Source organism: Pristis pectinata, chromosome 44 (assembly GCF_009764475.1).
Source record: "Pristis pectinata isolate sPriPec2 chromosome 44, sPriPec2.1.pri, whole genome shotgun sequence".
Classification (NCBI taxonomy): Eukaryota; Metazoa; Chordata; class Chondrichthyes; order Rhinopristiformes; family Pristidae; genus Pristis; species Pristis pectinata.
In genome coordinates this window covers 66,533-89,337 of record NC_067447.1, presented here as the reverse complement: position 1 = coordinate 89,337, position 22,805 = coordinate 66,533, and the positions used below count along the sequence as shown (strand labels likewise).

Sequence of the window (22,805 nt, the reverse complement as noted above, 5' to 3'; positions counted from 1 at the left end):
ATGCGATGGTTACATTCCTAAGAAACCTCACATTTTAGAATGCTGCTTTATAGCAGAACAAACTGCAGTTGCCTTCAAAGCACCAATCTCAACAGGTTTCCAGATCGCGCGATAACTAGTGTGGCCTGTGCAATGCAAATACTGATCACTAATCCAGTTACAACCAATTCACGTTGTGAAAACATGCGTTATAGCAGTAGTACTCGTATTGTGGATAACCAGGCTATGTTCCGAAACAGTAACAGAGTCTGAGATGAGGTGGGGAGGTTCAGCGAGGGAAGGTTGTCGTTTATATCTTTTGAAGCTGAAAGGCACGGCAGCTAGTGGTCTGGAAATTTGGGAGGATCAGCATTGGGTGAATTGGAGGAGCACAGGGTTCAGGAGGAGTGGAGCAGGTTGCAGGGAGGTGGTGTGGACGTGTTGTGGTTCATCAATGGAAATTATCTTTTCTTAAAATAAAGGCATTTCTGGATGATCAAAATAAAGAGGTGTGAGGTTGTTGGGTGAACGGGGTTGCTTCGAATTAGGGAAGGCCGTAGAAGATATTAGATAGTTATTTATTAGTCACATGTATATCGAAACAGTGAAATACGCCTTTTTGTGTTCCTGAGAATGTGCTGGGGGTAGCACGCAAGTGTCGCCGCTCTTCCGGGGGCAACGTAGCCCGCCCACAGCTCCGAACCTGCACGTCCTTGGAATGCGGGAGGAAACCGGAGCACCTGGGAGAAACCCACGCAGACACACGGGGAGAATGTACAAACTCCTTACAGCCAGTAGCAGGAATTGAACATTGGTTGCTGGCGCTGTGATAGCGTTATGCTAACTGCAGCAAGCAAAGCTCAAACTAATGAAGGTTGAGGGAAGGAGACCAACTCAAAGTCTGGGAGGAATAAAAGGAACAGGTGGTTTTAGCCTTGGGCACAGAGCAATAGGGAAGGTATTTTGTCGAGCTGCAGTGGACGAGGCTCAGTGTGGTTGGCGGTGAGGGTGGGGGGGAGGTGATGTGGCATCAGGAGCCCAACTCAGGCTCAATGGAAACGATCAATTAGTTTGCTGTTTCTGACCCAGTGCAGTGAGAACTCATATAACAAGGCCTGGGACTGATGCAGTCTCAGTAGATACTCCGTCTCTTCACACACTGCCCCGTCCCACTTCGCAGAGTGCCCCAGATAACCTGGCCAGGGGCTGAAGCAGCAGCCACCGCCAGTTCCGTGATACCGTCATTGTTCCTTTCATCTCCATCAACACGGACTCACTTTCTTCACTGATCTTTCACTTCCCTGCCCACTCTCCAGGGACGCAGTCACCTTCCTGGTGAAGCAGTGATTCAGTTGCCCTTCTGGTTCAGTGCATTGTGTCAGGTACTGAAGATGTGGCCTCCTAAAAACTGGAGAACAAAACACTGCCTGGATGACCACTCTGCAGTCCGACTCCCCCTCTGTGTATCCTGTTCAGTTGACAGGGGAGGCTGAGTCTTCAATTGCCTTCCACTTGAATTCTCCATCCCAGTCTGACTTCTGTGACTTGGGCCTCCCCACACTGTTCCAACAAAGCCCAGGGTGAGATCCAGGGACCACACTTCACCTTCAACATTGAACGAGACAAATTTGTCAGATCCACGTTAAATACAATATTTCCTGATAACCAGCTTCTCCAGTCCATATTGTTACGAACCAGCAACAAAAACACACTCAGTCATGATTCAGTGTTTAAAAACTACTTTATTAATAGCTACTTATGATAATCAGAAAAATAAAAGTAAAAATGTTAAAAGTAAAGATGTTAAACCTTAAACATTAACCCCAAAACTAAACTCGTTGTGTGTGTGTGGCAAATTCCCAAACTCCGAGTCCAGGAATAGTTCCAGTCAGCAAGCCGTAAGGTGAAACATGAGCAAAAGCTTCTTCAACAACCACCGCTGACTGAAGATAAGACGTAGATGTAAAGAAAACAGAGAGGATTTACGAAATCCAAATGTTCCACGATGGAACCCCAACCACACCTCAGTGTTTACTCGGTAGTGACTTCCTCACCCCGAAAAGCATATGAATTGTGGCCGTCCGCACAAATACCTGTTTCCCTCTACAGGTTAACGACAAAGTGGACTGCACCAGATTACTCCAAAAATGCATACGTGGATGTCAGTGACAGACACAGTTATTGTTTCTCATCCCTCGATAGAGAAACGAGCAGGCTGGTGTCTCTCAGTCCTCCCTCTCTCTGACTGACTGCTCCAAAAACGTCATTACGTCCTTTGTCTTCTGTTGCCGTCAGCATCTCCCTCCTTCGCCCACCCTCACCCCACCCACCCCCCCCCCCCCCGCGCTCTCCTCCCACACCCCGCGCTCTCCTCCACCACCACCCCCCCCCCCCCCCCACGGGACATCCACCAATAGTAACCCAGTTGATAACAGTATCAGATTTTCTCTCCAAAACATTGTCAATCTGTACTGTCAACTCGATCATTCATCTGCCTGGCCTGTTGGTTTGGTTCACGTTTCCAACATAACATTCTTCTCACTTTGGTCTTTGTTATCCGCGCTCTCCACCCCTGACGCCAGACAGATCAGCAGCAATCACCAAGACATCGCCACCCCTTCCTGTCCTGAACCACAACCTGAACCACAATTTTTGATTCAATTGGAGAGAATGACCTGATAGAGGAAGACCTCAGCAACCGGGACCTTGGCACCGTGCCTGGTACTGTGGTCCAGCGGAGGAAGCGAAATGCAGTGGTTATTGGGGATTCTATAGTAAGGGGTACGGATAGCAGATTCTGTGATAGAGACAATGTCTCGGGTGGTGTGTTGCCTCCCTGATGCCAGGGTACGGGATATCACGGACCGGGTCCAGAATATTCTGAGGGGAGAGGGTGTGCAGCCAGAAGACTTGGTACATGTAGGTACCAATGACATAGGTAGAAAAAGAGAAGAGGTCCTGAAGGAGGAATACAAGGCATTGGGGAGAAGGTTGAGAAGTAGGACCTCAAGGGTAGTAATCTCAGGATTACTACCTGTGCCACGTGTCAATGATAGGAAGAATAGAAAGCTCTGGCAGATGAATGCGTGGCTGAGTGACTGGTGCAGGGGGCAGGGCTTCAGATTTTTGGATAATTGGGACCTTTTTTGGGGGAGGCATGACCTATTCGCTAAGGATGGGTTGCACCTAAACTCCAGAGGTTCCAATATCTTGGCGGGAATGTTTGATTTAGTTGTAGGGGAGGGTTTAAACTGATCTGGCAGGGGGATGGAAACCAGGATGTTAGGTTACAAGATGCTAAGGTAAAGGAGGGAGTTTATAGAAACAAGTCCAATGAGGATGGCAAGAAGGACAGGCAAGTGAGGTCAGGATAATTTGCTGAATAATAGAAGTACAACAAGTCAGGATGTTAGGATACAGAATGCTAAGGTAGGGGATGAGGTATATAGGCACATGTCTAAGGTAGTATGTAGTGAAGATGGTAAGAAGGATAGACAGGTGGAAAGCCAGGATAATCTGCTGAACAATAGAAGTACAACAAAATTAATAGCAGATACCGGACTAAACGTACTGTATTTAAATGCACGTAGCATTAGGAATAAGGTAGATGACCTAGTGGCACAACTACAGGTTAATAAATACGACATTGTGGCAATCACCGAATCATGGCTTTATGACGGATGTGATTGGGAACAGAATGTCCAGGGGTACACAGTGTATAGGAAGGATAGGCGGGTAGGCAGAGGGGGAGGTGTGGCCATGATGGTTAGTAGTGATATGAAATCGATAGAAAGGAAGGATATTGGGTCAGAGGAGGTGGAATCCTTGTGGGTGGAGCTAAGGAATAGCAAGGGTAAAAGGACAATAGTAGCAGTCATATATAGGCCCCCTAATAGCAGTCAGCAAGTGGACGATAAGTTGCAGTTTGAGATAGAAAAAGCATGCCAGAGTGACAATGTGAAGATTATTATGGGGGATTCTAACATGAAGGTGGACTGGGAAATCCAGAATGGCGGTAGTACTCAGGAGAGGGAGTTTGTGGAATGCCTAAGGGACGTTTTTCTAGAGCAACTTGTTGATGAGCCCACCAGGGGATCGGCTGTTTTGGATTGGGTGCTGTGTAATGAACCGGAGGTGATTAGGGAAATAAAGGTAAAGGAACCACTGGGAACCAGTGATCACAATATGATTGAGTTCAGTTTCAAGTTTGAGAAGGAGAAACTGGTAACTGGTGTATCGATATTTCAGTGGAACAAAGGAAATTACAATGGTATGAGAGAGGAGTTGGCCCTAATTGATTGGAAGAGTAAGCTGGCTGGAGGGACGGCAGAGGAGAAATGGAAGGAATTTCTACAGGAAATAAGGAAATTGCAGGATAGATATATTCCAAGAAAAAAGAAGGTTTTTAATGGGAAAAAAGGCACAAATGTGGATAACGAGAGAGGTGAAGGCTAAAATAAAAGCAAAAGGGGCGGCGTACAAAGAAGCAAAAATTAGTGGCAAAACAGAGGACTGGGAAGCTTTTAAAAACCTGCAGAGAGAAACTAAGAAGGTCATTGGGAAAGAAAAGAGGAATTATGAAACGAAGTTGGCAGATAACATTCGAAAGGATACTAAGAGTTTTTTTAAATACATAAGGTGTAAAAGAGAGACACGGGTTGATATAGGACCAATTGATAACGGTGCAGGAGCTATTATAATGGACGATAGAGAGATGGCAGAGGAATTGAATGAATATTTTGCATCGGTCTTCACCGTGGAGGACATCAGCAATGTGCCGGTTAGTCAGGAGTCTCACGAAATGGAATTGAGTTCAGTTAAGATTACTAGGGAGAAGGTGCTAGGAAAACTAAATGGACTAAAGACTGATAAGTCTCCCGGACCGGATGAGGTGCATCCCCGGGTTCTGAAGGAGGTGGCTTTAGAGATAGCGGAGGCATTGGCGATTATTTTCCAGAAATCGATAGATTCAGGCGTGGTTCCGGAGGACTGGAAGGTCGCAAATGTAGTTCCGTTGTATAAGAAAGGAGGGAGGCAGCATAAAGGTAATTACAGACCTATTAGTCTGACGTCAGTGTTGGGAAAGTTATTGGAATCTATTCTCAAAGACGGGGTTACAGAATACCTAGAGGCGCAGGGCAGGATGGGTCCTAGCCAACATGGTTTTGTGAAGGGAAGATCCTGCCTGACCAACCTATTGGAGTTTTTTGAAGAAATCACAGGCAAGGTGGATAAGGGAGAGGCGGTAGATGTTGTGTATTTGGACTTTCAAAAGGCCTTTGATAAGGTGCCTCACAAGAGACTGATTAATAAGATGAGAGGTCATGGAATTACGGGTAGGATAACAGAATGTGTGGAGCATTGGCTGGTTGGCAGGAAGCAAAGAGTGGAAATAAAAGGATCTCGTTCTGGCTGGTTACCGGTTACTAGTGGTGTGCCGCAGGGGTCGGTGTCGGGACCGCTTCTTTTTACCTTGTACATTAACGATTTGGATGATGGAATGAATGGTTTCGTGGCTAAGTTTGCGGATGACACCAAGATAGGGGGAGGAGTAGGGAGTATTGAAGAGATAGGAAGGTTGCAGAGGGACATAGACAGTTTAGGAGAATGGGCAAGGAAATGGCAGATGAGATTCAATGTAGGGAAATGTGCAGTTCTACACTTTGGAAGCAGAAATAAGCGGGCAGATTATTATCTAGGAGGAGAGAAAATCCAAAGCACGGAAGTACAAAGGGACTTGGGGGTACTCGTGCAGGATACCTTAAAGGTTAACCACCAGGTCGGATCGGTGGTAAAGAAAGCGAATGCTATGTTGGCATTCATTTCGAGAGGTATAGTGTATAAAAGTAAGGAAGTGTTAATGAGGCTCTACGGGACACTAGTGAGGCCTCATTTGGAATATAGTGCGCCATTTTGGGCCCCACATCTTAGGAAGGATGTGTTGACGTTGGAGAGGGTTCAGAGGAGATTTACGAGGATGATTCCAGGAATGAAAGGGCTTAAGTATGAGGAGCGTTTGTCGGCTCTTGGACTGTACTCGCTGGAGTACAGAAGAATGAGAGGGGACCTCATAGCGACTTTTAAAATATTGATAGGAAAGGACAGAGTGGATGTAGCTAGGCTGTTTCCCTTGGTGGGTGAGTCCAGGACCACAGGGCGCAATCTTAGAATTAGAGGGTATAGTTTCAAAACAGAGATGAGGAAAAATTTCTTTAGCCAGAGGGTGGTGAATTTGTGGAACTCCTTGCCACGTACAGCAGTGGAAGGCAGATCAGTGGGGGCGATCAAGGAGGAGATAGATAGATATCTAAATAGTCAGGATATCAAGGGATATGGGGATAAGGCCAGTAATTGGGATTAGAATAGTTTTTTTCTCTTCTTCTTCTTCCCCCATTCCCCATTTCTCATTTCTGTTTCCCTTTCCTTGGAGCAGAACGATGGGCCGAATGGCCTGCTTCTGCTCCCTTGTCTTGTGATCTTGTGATCTTATATGCATCATTGACACTATCTTGGTCTTCACCAAATTTCAGACCTCCCCTTCCCTCTCCCTTCTCTGCAACATACTTCAAAAGTCATCGGCCTGAAACTTCTACCTTTTTCTCTCTCCAGAGATGCTGCCTGACCTGAGCATTTGGAACACAATCTGCTTTTATTTTGATGCAGCCGCAGTGAATCCGCAATCTGTCCCTCTGCCAGAACACCCAATGCCCTGCTCCCCATCGTCACACACCAGATCAAGACAACGGTTCTCAAAGATCGGACAACAACAGAATGACAGATGCAGTGTAATGGAAGCTGTCCATGAGGGGGCCGGCAGAATATCATAAAGTAGTGGGGGGACGTTCACTGTCACAGTTCAGTTCATATCAAAATGGGAAGATCTGCTTTTTTCTTGACCAATACAGACCGCCGAGTCACTTGTTCCTGAGCCGAGTCTTACTTTCGGCAATAACGTGCCCGAATGCACTGAATTATGTCTCGTCATCTTAATATCTGAGTCTGGTTGGGGGTTTATAAGTCTCTTTGCTTTGCACATCTGACCATGTGACCACTTTCTCTCTGTTCCCTTGAAGACGTTCAACAGAAACACAAGGAGGTGCTGCGGGCACAAACCGAAACTCTGAGAGTGAACACGATCCTGATGAGGGAGAAGGTGAAGGTTTTCCAGCTGGTTGATCGATACGCTGAGCTCACTGTCATTTCTACTGTTCGAGATCGGAGACTTGTGGAACACGAGCTGCTGGCAAGAGGCCGGGACCATGAACGGTGGAGAAAGAAACATCTCCGTGGAGAGCTGGAAAAAATCCGGACTGATCAGTTGTTCCAGAGCAGCTTTTCCCGGAGTAAATGGAAAAATGGGAGATCGGCAGCAGTGGCCGGAGTCCCGGGGATCGGGAAAACAACCATGGTGCAAAAGATTGTTTATGACTGGGCCACGGGGAAAATATACCCACACTTCCAGTTTGTCTTCAGCTTCAAATTCCGGGATTTAAACTCCATAAACTGCAGGATAAACCTGAGGGAACTGGTTCTAGATCAGTATCCTTACTTTGGGAATATTCTGGGAGAGGTCTGGAAGAATCCTGAGGGATTGTTGTTTATATTCGATGGTTTGGATGAATTCAAACACAGAATCCATTTTGCTGACAGGTGGAGAGACACAGAACCTCAGCACAAGTGCCCAGATCCCGAGTGGTGGTGTGAAGTGTCTGACATTGTGTACAGTTTAATCCAGCACAAGCTGCTCCCAGGGTGTTCAGTGTTGGTGACCACCCGTCCCACTGCGTTACATTTATTGGAAAAGGCGGAGATCAGTGTCTGGGCTGAAATCCTGGGATTTGTCGGTGAGGAACGGAAGGAATATTTCCACAAGTTTTTTGAAGATCAGACAGTGGCAGCAGCTGTTTTCAAACACGTGGAGGAGAACGAGATCCTGTACACCATGAGCTACAACCCCTCCTACTGCTGGATCCTGGGTCTGGCACTGGGCCCCTTCTTCACACAAAGACACAAAGATCCGCAGCGAGTTCCCAAGACCGTCACCCAACTATATTCCTACTATATTTACAACATCCTGAAAAACCACGGCCGTGAGATTGATAGTCCCCGTGATGTGTTACTGAGGGTTGGTCAGATGGCCTACAGAGGAGTGTTCGACAACAAGATTGTGTTTACAGATGGAGATTTGATCAACTACAATCTGCAGCCTTCCCAGTTTCTGTCCGGGTTCCTGATGGAACTTTTGGAGAGAGAGGATTGTGCCCGGAGCGTGGTGTACACATTCCCACACCTCACCATCCAAGAGTTTGTAGCCGCACTCGCACAATTCCTGAATCCGCATCCCGGGGATATCCTGAAACTCCTCACTGAAGCCCACAGCACGACAGACGGGCGATTTGAGGTATTTCTCCGTTTTGTTGCTGGTCTCTCCTCCCCAGGGTCAGCTCGGGGGCTGGAGGAGTTTCTGGGTCCATTTCCCCATCAAACAACCTGCCGAGTGATTGACTGGGTGAAGGAGGAGGTGAAACGTCAGAGTGGAAACACAGGGAGTGAAGCTGGTAAAAGGAGCCTCCTGAACACACTGCACTACCTGTTTGAGTCTCAGAACCGTGGACTGGCTCAGGCCGCACTGGGATCTGTGGAAACACTTTCATTCAGTGGATTGCGACTGACCCCGATTGACTGCGCCGTCCTGTCTCATGTCATTGGGCTCTGTGATACAATAAAACACCTCGATCTGGGGGGCTGCCACATTCAGTGTGAAGGGCTCCAGCGGCTGGGACCCGGGCTACACAAATGCCGAGAGTTGGGGTAAATGTTTATTTTGTTTCTATTATTAAATAGTAAATCCTCCCGATCTGTGTTGCTTCTGTGTGACTCCCTCCCCCACCTCACCCTCCCGGTGCAATTCTCTCCATCTGTCCCCTCGGCGGGTATCACTCCCCTACCCCCACCCCCGGAGTGGCTCTCTGCCCTTTCATCCCCACCGCAACCCTGGTGGGTCCACACACCCTCCCCGCCATCCTCGGCCCAGCCACTCTGCCACCCCCGGCACGTCCACTCTCACCCCCCCCCCCCCCCGGCATCCAGCACGTCCCCTCACAGCCATCCACACTGTCGGCCCAGCGACTCTCCCTCCCTCGCCCATCTACTGACCGGCCACTCTCTCTTCACCACCCACCCCACACCCGGCCTGATCACTTCTCCCTCCCTCCCACCACACCAGCCCGGCTGCTGTCCCGCCTCCCCCACCCCTGTCGCAGCCGCCCTCCCTCCCCCTCAGTGTATCTCTCCCTCTCCCTCCCTCAGTTGTAGTTTTGTTCTCCCCTCCTAACGCGATGCGTGTGGGTGTCTCCCCCTCCGCCGCCCAGTCTCTCTCGCTCGCTCTCACACACACACTGAGACTGAAGGTGGAGAGTTTACACAGCACTTTATTGGATAAATTACTGACATTCCGTGAGTGACCGGGAGCTGGGCACTGAGGGGGGAATTAGTGATTAACGTCCTGAAGGGTCTCATGTAATATCCGAGTTATATCCTGTTATGTCAGACTCTGACTGGTCCCCGGGTGTGAATCAGTTTGTCCCTCACTCTGTCTGTCTGTGTTTAGACTGGAGAACAACGACCTGGGCGATTCGGGAGTGAAACCGGTGTCTGCGGCTCTGAGGGACCCGGAGTGTAAAATACAGAGACTGCGGTAAGTCCCAGACTGTGAGAGATTGTGTTTACAGTCACTGGGTGTCTGACCCTGAACATTAATGTGGTCAGTAATTGTGTTACTGATAAACCCTGGGGGTTTGCACCGTCTCCTGTCTCTCTGTGTCCCTCACCCTCGCTCTCTCTCATCTCCAGGCTGGCGTGGAACCGTCTTACAGATTCTGGTGTCGAGGATCTCGCCTGCGCTCTGAGCACAAACCGCTCACTGACGGAGCTGGACCTGAATGGCAATAAACTGGGTGATTCGGGAGTGAAACCGGTGTCTGCGGCTCTGAGGGACCCGGAGTGTAAAATACAGAGACTGCGGTAAGTCCCAGACTGTGAGAGATTGTGTTTACCGTCACTGGGTGTCTGACCCTGAACATTAATGTGGTCAGTAATTGTGTTACTGATAAACCCTGGGGGTTTGCACCGTCTCCTGTCTCTCTGTGTCCCTCACCCTCGCTCTCTCTCATCTCCAGGCTGTGGGATGTCGGTCTCACAGATTCTGGTGCCGAGGATCTCGCCTCCGCTCTCAGTACAAACCGCTCACTGACGGGACTGGACCTGGGATCAAACTCCCTCACAGACCGATGTGTCCCCGCTCTCCGCCGCCTCATCCTGACCCTCCCGAGTCTGGAGTGGATCTGGTGAGTGGTTGTATTGATGTTTAATGTGATAAAATCTCAGTGGATGGGCGGGGGTTTCTGGTGCCATTTGTGTGTGAGTGTTGTTGAAACATGAGCCCCAGTCCCCAGTCACTGACACTGATGTGTAATCTGTTTATTCGCTCTCTATTCTTCACTCTGTTTCAGGCTGCGGGGGAATCGGTTCAGTTCAGATGGACAGAATCAGCTGAAGTCCCTGCAGGGAACCAGACGCGGACTGAGGGTGATCCTGTGAACGTCCCAATGTACAGACATCCCCGCCCGCGGGACGGGAATATTTTTTGGCCGGTTTCCCGCCCTCCCCTTTAAACGCGCGCGCTCCCGGTTTAAATCCCAACGGCCGGAGCGGAGCGCGCGCCCCCTCCCGCTGTGACGTCAGGGGGAGTCCCGCTGACACGTGACCCGACCGCTTCTACGGAGATCCGGGGCTGGATGCCCCCTAGTGGGGCCCTGGGTGAATTACACCGACAGAAAGATCCCGGGACAGACTGGGACACATAGCATTCAGTGGCCGGGGTGGGGCTGTCCGGGACACCAGTCATTGCATTCAGTGGCCGGGGTGGGGCCGTCCGGTACAACAGCGATGGTATTCAGCGTCCGGGGAGGGGCTGTGTCCGGGACACCAATGATAGCATTCAGTGTCTTGAGTGGGGCTGTCCGGGACACCAGTGATAGCATTCAGTGTCCGGGGTGGGGCTCAGTGTGGGACACCATTGAGTGAGAAGGTGGCAATTTGCCGTTGAGGAATATTTCTGGCCACGTTGCTGAGCGGGTCGGGGTGGAATTTTTCCTCCATACATCAGCCTGTGTCTATAGCAGTGATACTGTGTGAAACACCTCAGTAGATAACCCCAGACCTGCAGCGTTCTCGGACACGGCCCTGAAGTGTGATTTATAACCATTCTGCTGTTAATTTGAGTGAAGACAGAGAGCATCCGGCAACTCCTCCTGGTGCGGAATGACGCTGATAAAAGGGGCTGATTGTTCAACCTGCCGCTCAGTGTCGCTGGTCTGTTCATTGTGCGCGAATGGCTCTGAACTGCAAGCTGCTTATTTTACCAGAACGTCAAAAAGTTACTCACCGTTTAACTTATAATAGGCAAAGTGAACTCAATATACTGTTGTCAGTAAAGTCCTGAGTTGTTCTTTTGGTGTCTCACTTGTGTCTGTCTTTAAAAAAACGGGCGACCAGACACCACAGCGGGAGAGAGCGCCTGTTTTTGCGGAACAGACCCAGTACTTCAACAGCAGCCTCGAGCGCCCAACACTGACCGAACTGCAGAGCGCAGCTCAACGTAACCCAGAGCGTCCCTCACCGACAGAACACCAGCGGGACACTGTAACATCAGCCCACAGCCCCACTCACCGACGGAACACCAGCGGGACACTGTAACATCAGCCCACAGCCCCACTCACCGACAGAACACCAGCGGGACACTGTAACATCAGCCCACAGCCCCACTCACCGACAGAACACCAGCGGGACACTGGGAGGATTGCGGAGAAAGTGTGGGGAAGTGGCCGTGGGGGCGATGGTGGGGAAATAGGCGGGAGAAGGAGGAGGGAGAGTTGGTCGGGAAGAAGGGGGAAGGGCTGGGGGAAGTGGTGGGAGAGTTGTGGGGAAAGAGTGGGAAATGGGTGATGGAATGAGTGGGAGAGGCCTTGGAACAATGGGGAGAGGTGTGGGGGAACTGGGTGCAGATGTGGTGTCCGGTCAGGAGTGGCCACACACACGGGCAGGGGGTGACGGATACTGGGACGGCTGGAGGGCTGGAGGGAGTCACGGAGACGGGGAGGGAGGGGACAACGGAGACGGAGTGTTGTAGGTGCCGGAGGATGTCGGAGACTGAGAGGTGTGTCGGAGAGATGCAGAGGAGTATGTGGGCTGGAGGGAGTCACGTTAATGGGGAGGGAGGGGATCGCAAAGACAGGGGGTGTGCGTGTGGGCCAGAGGGTGTCAGAATCAGGGAGGGGTGTAGGAGAAATGGGGATCGCAGAGACGGGGAGGGTCATAGGGGGCGGAGGGGTTCACAGAGACGGGGAGACATGTACATGCAGGAAGGGGGGGTTCCAGAAATAGGGACTGTTGTCGGGGTTGGAGGGCGTTACAGCGATAGGGTGATATATGGGACATGAGGTGTAACAGAAACAGTGAGGGTGTTGGAGGTGGAGGGTTTACCGAGTTAGAGAGGGTTGCAGAGGCGGGAGGGGGTCATAGCGATAATGTGACTTCTGGGGCTTGATGGGTTCACAGAGATAGTGAGGGACGTCGGGGCGGGAGTGGGTGACAGAGGGAGGAAGGGGGGGTCGGTGTCAGCGCGGGTCACGGAGACAGGGAGGGGTGTCGGGGCTGGAGGGGTCACAGAGACGGGAATGTGTGTTGGGGCGAGGGGTTACAGAGGGAGGAGAGGGGGTTACGGAGACGGGGAGGGCTGTCGGGACCGGAGGGGGTTACAGAAGTAGGAAGTGGTGCAGGGGCCAAAAGTGTCTGAGCTTTGGCAGTGGGACTGACTGGGTTTCTGAGTGTTAAATCTGGCATTAACTGTGTTCGTGCATCTGGGTGTTTCCCACTCATCCTGGGACCCAACAAGCACGCAGACAAACCTGCTCAGGATGCAGTCAGAGCAGCTTCTACAAATCCGGCGTCCCCACCCCTCCCTCCCCCCATAAATGCAACTGAAACAGTCGGTGAAGACGCTGGGAATCTGAAATGGAAACAGGAACTGCTGCATCCACTGATCAGGTCGAGCCGCGACCGAGGAGGGAGAAACAGGGAACGTTCTGGTCTTGAAGGTCCTTGAAGAGTATAGAACATGTAAGAAAATACTGAAAAAGGAAATCAGGAAGGCAAAAAGAAGACATGAGTTTGCTTTGGCAGAGAATGTGAAGGTAAACCCGAAGGGTTTCTACAAGTATACGAAGACTAAAAGGATAACAAGGGGCAAAATTGGTCCACTAGAAGATCAGAGTGGTCGTCTATGTGAGGAGCCTCAGGAGATCTTAAACAGTTGTTTTGCATCAGTATTTACGCAGGAAACGGGCATCATGGATGCGGAAGGAATGGAAACAAGCAATTGAGTCATGGAACATATAGCGATTAAAGAGGAGGAGGTTCTTGCTGCCTTACAGCCAATAAAGGTAGCTAAATCCCCTGTGCCAGATAAGATACTTCCTCGGACATTGAGGGAGACTAGTGCAGAAATTGCAGAGGTCCTGGCAGATATATTTAAAATGTCCGCCACGGGTGCGGTGCCGGAGGATTGGATCGTAGTTCCTGTTCCGTTGTTTAAAAAAGGCTCTCGAAGTCCACCGGAGAATTACAGGCCAGTGAGCCTGACATCAATAGTTGGTAAATTATTGGAAAGTGTTCTGAGAGATCGGATATACAAGTATTTAGACAGCCAAGGGCTGATTAAGGATAGTCAGCATGGCTCTATGCCTGGTAGATCGTGTTTAACGAATCTTGCAGAGTTTTTCGAGGAGGTTACCAAGAAAGTAGCTGAAGGGAAGGCTGTGGATGTTGTCTACATGGACTTCAGTAAGGCCTTTGACAAGGTCCCACATGGGAGGTTAGTTCAGAAGGTTCAGACACGTATCCATGGAGAGGTTGTAAACTTGATACAAAATTTGCTGTGTGCAAGAAGACAGAGAGTGATAGTGATGATTGTTTCTCAGGCTGGAGGCCTGTGACTGGTGGTGTGCCTCAGGGATCGGTGCTGGGACCATTGTTGTTTGTTGTCTATATCAATGATCTAGACGGTAATGAGGTAAATTGGATCAGCAAGTGTGCTGATGACACTAAGATTGGAGGTGTAGTGCACAGCGAGGGAGGCTTTCAAAGCTTGCAGAGGGATCTGAACCAACTGGAAGAATGGGCCAGAAAATGGCAGGTGGAATTTAATGCAGACAAGTGTGAGGTGTTGCATTTTGGAAGGACAAATCACCGTAGGACATACACAGTAAATGGTAGGGCACTGAGGAGTGCGGAGGAACATGGGATCTGGAAGTTCAGATACATAATTCCTTGAAAGTGGCGTCGCAGGTAGACACGGTTGTAAAAAAGGGTTTTTAGCATCCTAGCATTTATACTGGACTTGGGATGTTATGGTGAGGTTGTATGAGACATTGGCGAGGCCAAATTTGGAGCATGGTGTGCAGTTCTGGTCACCTAACTACAGGAAAGATGTCAGTAAGATTGAAAAAATGCAGAGGAGTTTTACTGGAATGTTTCCGGGTCTTCAGGAGGTGAGTTACAGGGAAAGATTCAACAGGTTAGGGCTTTATTCCTTGGAGCGCAGAAGAATGAGGGGAGATTTCATAGAGGTTTACAAAATTATGAGGGCTACAGACAGGGTTAATGCGAGCAGGCTCATTCCACCTAGATTAGGAGAGATAAGTACGAGAGGACATAGCTTTAGGGTGAAAGGGGAAAGGTTTATGGGAACATTAGGGGGAAATTCTTCACTCAGAGTGTGGTGGGAGTGTGGAACGGGCTGCCATCAGAAGTGGTAAATGCAGCCTCATTCTTGAGTTTTAAGAATAAATTGGATAGATACATGGACGGGAGAGGTCTGGAGGGTTATGGACTGGGTGCAGGTAAATGGACTAGCGGAACAACGTTTCGGCACAAACTAGAAGGGCCGAATGGCCTGCTTTTCTGTGCTGTAGTGTTCTATGGTCTGAAATAAAAGTGGGTGCGGGCGGTTGTGGAAACACTCAGGAGATCGGGCAGCCTCTGTGGGGAGAGATGGAATTAAACTGGGAGACGTGCAAGGTGATGCCTGCCGGGAAGTTAAAGCAGGGCCAGACACACACAGTGAATGGCAGGGCCATTTGTTGTGGGACAGAGAGAACCAGGGGTACAGGTACATCGTTCCCTGTTGGAGCCACAGGTAGACAGTGCAGTGAAGAAGGCGTACGGCACGCTGGCCTTCATTAGTTGGGACACTGACTACAAGAGCTGTGACATCATGTTACAGCTGTACAAGACGTCGGTGAGACCGCACTTGGAGTTTTGGGTGCAGTTCTGGTCGCCCAGCCACAGGAAGGGTGCGCTTTAGCTGGAGATGGTACAGGAAAATTTCACGGGGATGTTGCCGGCACTGGAGGGCTCGAGTTATAAGGAGAGGCTGGAGAGACTGGGATTGTTCTCACGCTCCTATTTACACCTACGGTTCTGAGACCAAGAGGGGTTCAGAGCTTCAGGTTCCGAGGAGTGAACATCACCAATAGCCAGAACTTGTCCAACCGCAGCCAGGAAAGCTCACAAGCGCCTTGACTTCCCCGAGATATAAAGAAATGTGGCATGTCCCCCTTACAGATATACCAGAGAAAGCATCCTATCTGGATACGTCCCGGCTCTGCCCTTGACCGCAAGAAACTGCAGGGAGTGGTGGACACAGCTCGGCACATCACGGAAACCAGCCTCCCCTCCATGGACCCTGTCTACACTTCTCACTGCCTCGGTAAAGCTGCCAACATAATCACAAGACCTCTGCCACCACAGAAATTCTCACTTCTCCCTCCTCCCGTCCAGCAGAAGATACAAAAGCCTGAAAGCACCTACCACCAGGCTCAAGGACAGCTTCTGCCCAGCTGTTATAGGTCTATTGAACGGTCTCCCAGTACGATAAATGGACACCTGACCTCACAATCTATCTCGATCTGGCCTTGCACCTTATTGTCTGCCTGCACTGCACTTTCCCTGGAACTGTAACACTTTATTCTGCATTCTGTTCCTGTTTTCCCTTGTTCTGCCTCGGTGACCTGATTGATGAAATAACCTGTCTGGATGGATTGCAAAACAAAGTTTTTCACTGTATCTCGGTACATGTGACAATATTAAACCCATTTACCAGCTTACTGGAGCAAAGGAGTCTGAAGGGTGACCTTATAAAGGTTTATAAATCCATGAGGGACATAAATATGCTGGAGGGTCACAGTGTTTGTCCCCAGGCTGGGGAGTCGACAACTGTAGGGCAGAGGTTTAAGGTAATAGGGTAAAGATTTCAAAGAGACCTGAGGCGCATGTTCTCCACACAGAGAGTGGCTCGATGCAATGTCTTCCTGGGGGAGTCGTTGAGGCGGGGACATTCACAACGTTTGGAAGACATCTGGACAGGTCCGTGGATAGGAAAGGTTGAGGGGGATCTGGGTCAGATGCAGATGTATATGACGAGAGCTCAGGTAGGCAGCTTTGTCAGCATGGACACGTTGGGCCGAAGGGCCTGTTTCCGTGCTGCATAACGCTCTGACTGTCCGATCAAATTATTTTATTCTCATTTACGCCAGGGTGCAATGACATTTCTTGCTCGCCTTTTCCAGCATTTCCTCCTTTTTTATTTTAGACAAAAAACACTCCCCCGTTTTCTCCCTCCACACACGCTGCCCGACCGGCTGACGGTATCGTGTTTTTTGTTTATTTGAAGAGTAAGCAAGTGCACTAACGTTTGAGCACCCGATATTCAGTCCTGCAGCCTGTAACCTGCCTGGACAGAAACGGAGGTGATGTTCCCCCAGCTCAGTGTTGTAACAGTTCAGTGGGTTTATTCTCCGGTCCCGTCCCACCCCACTTGTGAAGCAGTGCGTGTGTCCCTGCAGAGGGAGCTCTCGGTATCCACTGTCCCGCCCTCAGTGGGCACCGCAGGGGTGGGGTGGAGATGGAGAGGGTGGTACCTTCTAGTGGGGGAATCTCCATCTGCGGGTCTCTGTTTCAAAGCAAGGACGCGAAGAGCTACAAATGCCCACTCGTTCTCCGTCTGCATGTTTCTATTTCAGACAACAGTCGATTTTGTCCCTTCGTTGGTTGGCAGTGTTTGGAAATCATTTCCTCAAAGGCAGGCGCTCTCTTTGATTCTGTTGATGGCAGAAGTGCTCAGATGCTTGACAAGCGATGAGGAGAAATGTTACGGGGGAATGGAAGTTATCATCAGATCAGCCGTGCTCTTGTGAACCAGTCTCAAGGGGCCCAGTGACCTACTTGGCTGCTTATTCGTATCCTCACGTGAAACAACCTGCTAATTTGAAAAATGAATATTTGCCTTCAGGTGGCCCTTTAATGTCTGTATATAGCTGAACAGCAAATATTTCCTTTAACATTAATTCAAACTGTTAATATCCAGCATTGTTTATGAATTATGTGGTCAGGCCTGGGCTTGGAATCGAACCTGTGACTGCGGGGCCGCCCAGGAGCTGCCGCACTCGGGGAGCTGGGCAGGGGCGGTCCCGATGGCGATAGACCCGCCCCCTGTTCCTGTCAGTCACTGGTCAGGGCCCCGCCCCTCCGACAGCTGCCCCTGAAAACGCTCCCCCCCCCCCCGTCGCTCCCGCGGCCCTGACGTCACCCCCGCGCTGCCCGGCTCGCGCGGAGACGGTTGAACGGCCGAGCGCGCGCCCACCAACCGCCACCTGACCCGCCCACTGTCAGCGGAGGGCGGGTCGGGCAGATCCCGTTCCCATTGGTGTCAGGCGACGTCAGTCACCGGTTACACCCAATAGCGGAGGCGGACCCGCCGAGGGGGGCGTTCCCCCCGCAGACCCCGCCTCCCGCTCCCTCCCCAAACTCCCGGGCAAACCCGGACAAACCTCAGAGCCAAGGTGCCGCTTTTTTATTTATTTCCGTTTCCCTCCGTTGGTGGTGGGAGGGGGGGGGGTGAGTCGGGGGCCGTTTGTGAACCGGTTTCCCCACCGACGGCTGAAGAGGCTTCCCGGTGAGTCGACTCATTTATCGGGAAGAGGCAGGGGAGGCAATTCGGCCCATCGGCTCCATGCCGGCCCCGGGGGAGGGATCCCCGCAGCCCTGAGTGAGGGGGAGGATGGTTCCGAAGGAGGGAGTGGATTGAGGGGTGGATGCACGGAGGGAGGGAGGGAGAGTGGTGTGGATGGATGCAGGGAGGGAGGGGTGGATGGAGGGAGGGAGGGAGAGAGAGGTGGGTGGACGGAGAGAGGGAGGGTGTGATGGAGCGAGGGAGGGTGGGGTGGATGGAGGGAGGGAGGGTGGGGTGGAAGGAGGGAGGGAGGGAGGGTGGGGTGGATGGAGGGAGGGAGGGAGGGAGAGTGGGGTGGATGGAGGGAGGGAGGGTGGGGTGGACGGAGGGAGGGAGGGTGGGGTGGATGGAGGGAGGGAGGGAGGGAGAGTGGGGTGGATGGAGGGAGGGAGGGTGGGGTGGATGGAGGGAGGGAGGGTGGGGTGGATGGAGGGAGGGAGGGAGGGAGAGTGGGGTGGATGGAGGGAGGGAGGGTGGGGTGGACGGAGGGATGGAGGGAGGGAGGGTGGGGTGGATGCAGGGAGGGAGGCTGGGATGGATGGATGGAGGAAAGGAGAGTGGGGTGGAGGGATGGAGGGGTGGGAAGGAGGGAGGGAAAGAGAGTGGGTTGCAAGGAGGGAGGGAGAGAGGGATGAATGGAAGGAGGGAGGGAGGGAGGGGGTGGAGGGAAGGAGGGAGGGAGGGGGTGGAGGGAGGGAGGGAGGGTGGCGTGGACGGAGGGATGGAGGGAGGGAGGGTGGGGTGGACGGAGGGATGGAGGGAGGGAGGGTGGGGTGGACGGAGGGAGGGAGGGAGGGTGGGGTGGATGCAGGGAAGAAGGCTGGGATGGATGGATGGAGGAAAGGAGAGTGGGGTGGAGGGATGGAGGGGTGTGGAAGGAGGGAGGGAGGGTGGGATGGAGTGAGGGAGTGAGGGAGAGTTGGGTGGAGGGCGGGAGGGGTGGGAAGGAGGAAGGGAGAGAGAGTGGGTTGCAAGGAGGGAGGGAGAGAGGGATGGATGGAAGGAGGGAGGGAGGGGTGGAGGGAGGGAGACGGGGGTGGAGGGTGAGAGGAGGAATGTGGAGAGAGCGGGTGGGGTTGAGAGCAGGGGAGAGTGGTGGTGTGTGGGGTAAGGGGCAGTGAGGAAGGAGGAGGGCGGGGGTGTGGGCTGAGTGGAGAGGTATGTACAGGGTTTGGGGGAAGTGGGGGATGGAGGGAGTGGGGTGCAGGGAAGGAGGGAGGGAAGGAGACTGGGTTGGGTGGGAGGGTGGCGAGGGAGGGGCGTGGTTTGGAGGGAGTGACTGGGTTGGAGGGGGAGGGAGGGGTGTGGAGAGAGAGAGGGGGTTGGACGGAGGGAAGGGTTTGGAGGGAGTGAGGGTGCTGCAGGGAGTTGGGGTCGAGGGAGGGCGGGGTGGCGGGAGGAAGAATGGGGAGGGGGTGCGGAGGGACGGGGGTGGATGGAGAGGAGTGGAGCGCACTGGGACGGATTGGTTGTGGAGGGAGGGTGGGTGGAGGGAGGGGTAGGAAGGGTGGGTGGAGGGAGCGAATGGGGGAGGCCGGGGGTGGAGGGATGGAAGGAAGGGTGTGGAGGGAGTGACGGAGGGAGGGCGGGGTGGGGTTGGGAGGAGGGCTGTTGGTTGGAGGGAGGGAAGTGGGAGACTGGGGGTTGAGGGAGGGAGTGAGGTGGTTGGAGGGAGGGAGGGGGGTTGGAGGGAGGGAGGCAGTTGGGGTGGAGTGAGTGTGACCGGGGGGCGGCCCTGACCTTGGGCCGAGTCAACCCGCTCCCTGCCGGGCTCCTGATTCTCTCCCGTCTCCGCCTCTGCTTCCAGTCTCCACCCGACACCGCACCCGGGTCCCTCGGCCTCTCCCCCACCGCATCTGCTCTCGTCATCCCTCACTCTCTCGCTTTATCTTTTTCTTTCCCTTCTCCCCCTCTGTCTCACTCTATTTCTTCTCATTTCTCTCTCTGTATCTATCTATCTACCTCTTTATGCCTCTCTCTCTGTCTATCTGTCTATCTCTAGTATCTCTCCCTTCCTCTCCCCTCCGTCTCTCCCTGCTCACCCTCTCTCCCTCCCCCACCCTCTCTCCCTCCACCCTCTCTCCCCCTCCCTCTCTCCCTCCCCCACCCTCTCTCGCTCCCTCTCTCCCTCCCCTCCCTCTCCCCTCCCTCTCCTTCCCTCGCTCGCTCCCTCCCTTCCCTCTCTCCCTCCCCTCCCTCTCTCCCCTCCCTCTCTCCCTCCCCTCCCTCTCTCCCTCCCCCTCTCCATCCCCCTCCCTGTCTCCTTCCCCTCCCTCTCTCCTTCCCTCCCTCACACCCTCCCCTCCCTCTCTCCCTCCCCCTCCCTCTCTCCTTCCCTCCCTCTCCACTTCTCTCCCCTCACACTCTCTCTCCGGGCTTTGTTTTCAGTGCAGGGACAGCTCCTTCGGCCCACCATGTCTGTGCTGTACCATGATGCTCATCCGCACTGATCCCACCGGCCGGCACATGGTCTCCATCCCTCTATTGCTGTCTGTTCATGAGGCTGGCTGAATGGTTCTGAAACGTTGCTGTCGGATCTGCTTCCATCACCTCCCCCGGCAGCGCGTCCGAGGCACCGACCTCCCTTTGTGTCCAAACACTGCCTCGCCCTCTCCTATAAACTTCCCCACACCTCACGTAAAAGCTTTGTCCTCTGGTATTTGAATTTCCCACACAGGGAAAGTGACTCTGACCATCTACTCTATCCACACCTCTCAAAATTGGATAGACTTCTGTCGCGTTCCCCTCCTCCTCCGTCGCTCCAGAGAAAACAGCCCAAGTGTTCAACCCTCTCCCTCTGGCGAACAATCTCTGATCCAGACAACATCCCGGTGAACCTCTTCCGCACGCTCTCCAAAGCCCCCACCCCTTCTCGTAATGGGGCGACCAGAACTGCACACAATGCTCCAGATGTGGTCTGACTGAAGTTTTATACAGCTGCAGCGTGACTTCCCGCCATGTATACTCACCACCCGACCGATGTCGGCACCTCCTTCACCAACTTACCCACCTGTCTCGCCGTTATCTGGAACCAACGGAATTTCACCCCAGATCCCCTCTGGACATCAATGTTCCTCAGGCCCATGCCATTTACTGTCTACTCTTACATTTGATCGCCCAAAGTGCACGCCTCACGTTTGTCCGGAATAAACTCCATCTGACATTTCTCTGCCCCTTCTCCCAGCTGTTCTCTGCCCCACTGAATCATTTGACAGCCCCCTCTCTGTCCACAACTCCGCCAAATTCTGTGACGGTGACAGGTTACGCACCTGCCCACTCAATTTATCTCACACACAGCATGAGTCCTAACACTGAACCCCAATGGTCCCAGACGTCCAATCAGAGTAACACCGTCCACCACTGCCTTCCCTCCTCTGGCCACGCCAGGTTGGAACCCAAACCCGATGGGACCTTGAAGGGACCTTGTTGAAAGCTTCAGGAAATCCAATGTATGTGCCATCCACTGTCCAGCCCCTCATCAATCATCTTCATCCCCTCCTGAAAAACGTCAGTCATGTCTGTTAGACCTGACCTCCTTCACACAGCCCTGCTAACTGCCCAGAATCACTCTCTAGAGACTCAGGAGAGACTGCAGATGCTGGGAATCTGGAACAGCACAAACACACACACACACACACACACACACACACACACACACACACACACACACACACACACACACACACACACATACACACATAATGCTAGAGAAACTCAGCAGGTCAGGCAGTATCGAGGGAGGGAAGTGAACAGTCGACTTTCGGGCCGAGACCCTTCATCGGGAGTGGAATAAAGGGGGCAGAAGCCAGAACACAGGGTGTGGGGAGGGGGAGCCGCACAAGCTGGCAGGTGACAGGTGAATCCAGGTGAGGGGAAAGATAGGTAGTTGAGGGGGTGGGATGATGTGAGAAGCTGGGAGGTGATGGGTGGGAAGGGAGAAGGGCTGAACAAGAAGGAATCTGATGGGGAGGGCACCAGGCCGCGGGACAAAGGGAAGGAGGTGGGGAACCAGAGGGAGGAAGGTGAGGGGCAGGTCGTGAGGGTGGGCAGGGTAACGAGAAGCGGTAACGGGATCATGTGATGTGGGAAAACCAAAGTGGGGAGAAAGGGGGGAGCGGTTACCGGGAGAAATCGATGTTGATGCCGTCAGGTTGGAGACCACCAGACGGAATATGAGGTGTTGTACCTCTAATCTGCGTTTGGCCTCAACCTGTCAGTAGAGTGGACAGACATGTCAGTGTGGGAATGGGTGTGGATTTGGAATGGTTGGTCACCGTAGATCCCGGCTCTCCAAGATGAGTATCCCCAGGAACTCGCTGCTTTTCCTGGAGCGAGTGGATCCAATCCCTATGAATCTTATCCCACAATATCCCTGCCACAGTGGAAGGAGCATCGGCCTGTCATTTCCTGATTTGTCTCCATTTCCCTTCTGAAACAGAGGAACAACATCGGATATTCCAACAAATATCGTGAAAAATATAACTAACTGGCGGCATGGGGTCACATCGAGCTCCGGGTCACCGTGTTTGTTCTGAAGCGCAGATAGAAGGGTTAACGGCATCACTGTCGTTCTCACCGAGCACCGACCGAGTAACAGCCGGAAAACAATAACTTGTTGCAACAGTTCTGTTTGTAAACAACATGTGTGGTTGAGTGGGAGAGCAAATTGTGCAGAGGATGCGGAGTGTGTGCACAG

General features: G+C 52.4%; 1 protein-coding gene across 1 annotated transcript in view; it reads left to right on the top strand.

Annotated features, from left to right (window-relative positions):
- The window catches only part of LOC127566648 (uncharacterized), a 105,267-nt gene that overhangs the window by 24,538 nt on the left and 57,924 nt on the right, over nucleotides 1-22,805 (top strand). Inside the window, exons 9-15 of the mRNA XM_052009164.1 lie at nucleotides 7,053-8,790; nucleotides 9,590-9,676; nucleotides 9,832-10,002; nucleotides 10,158-10,325; nucleotides 10,491-10,566; nucleotides 11,536-11,732; nucleotides 17,465-17,597. Coding sequence (XP_051865124.1) covers nucleotides 7,053-8,790; nucleotides 9,590-9,676; nucleotides 9,832-10,002; nucleotides 10,158-10,325; nucleotides 10,491-10,566; nucleotides 11,536-11,732; nucleotides 17,465-17,597 — 2,570 coding nt within the window. The remainder of the gene's footprint in view (nucleotides 1-7,052; nucleotides 8,791-9,589; nucleotides 9,677-9,831; nucleotides 10,003-10,157; nucleotides 10,326-10,490; nucleotides 10,567-11,535; nucleotides 11,733-17,464; nucleotides 17,598-22,805) is intronic.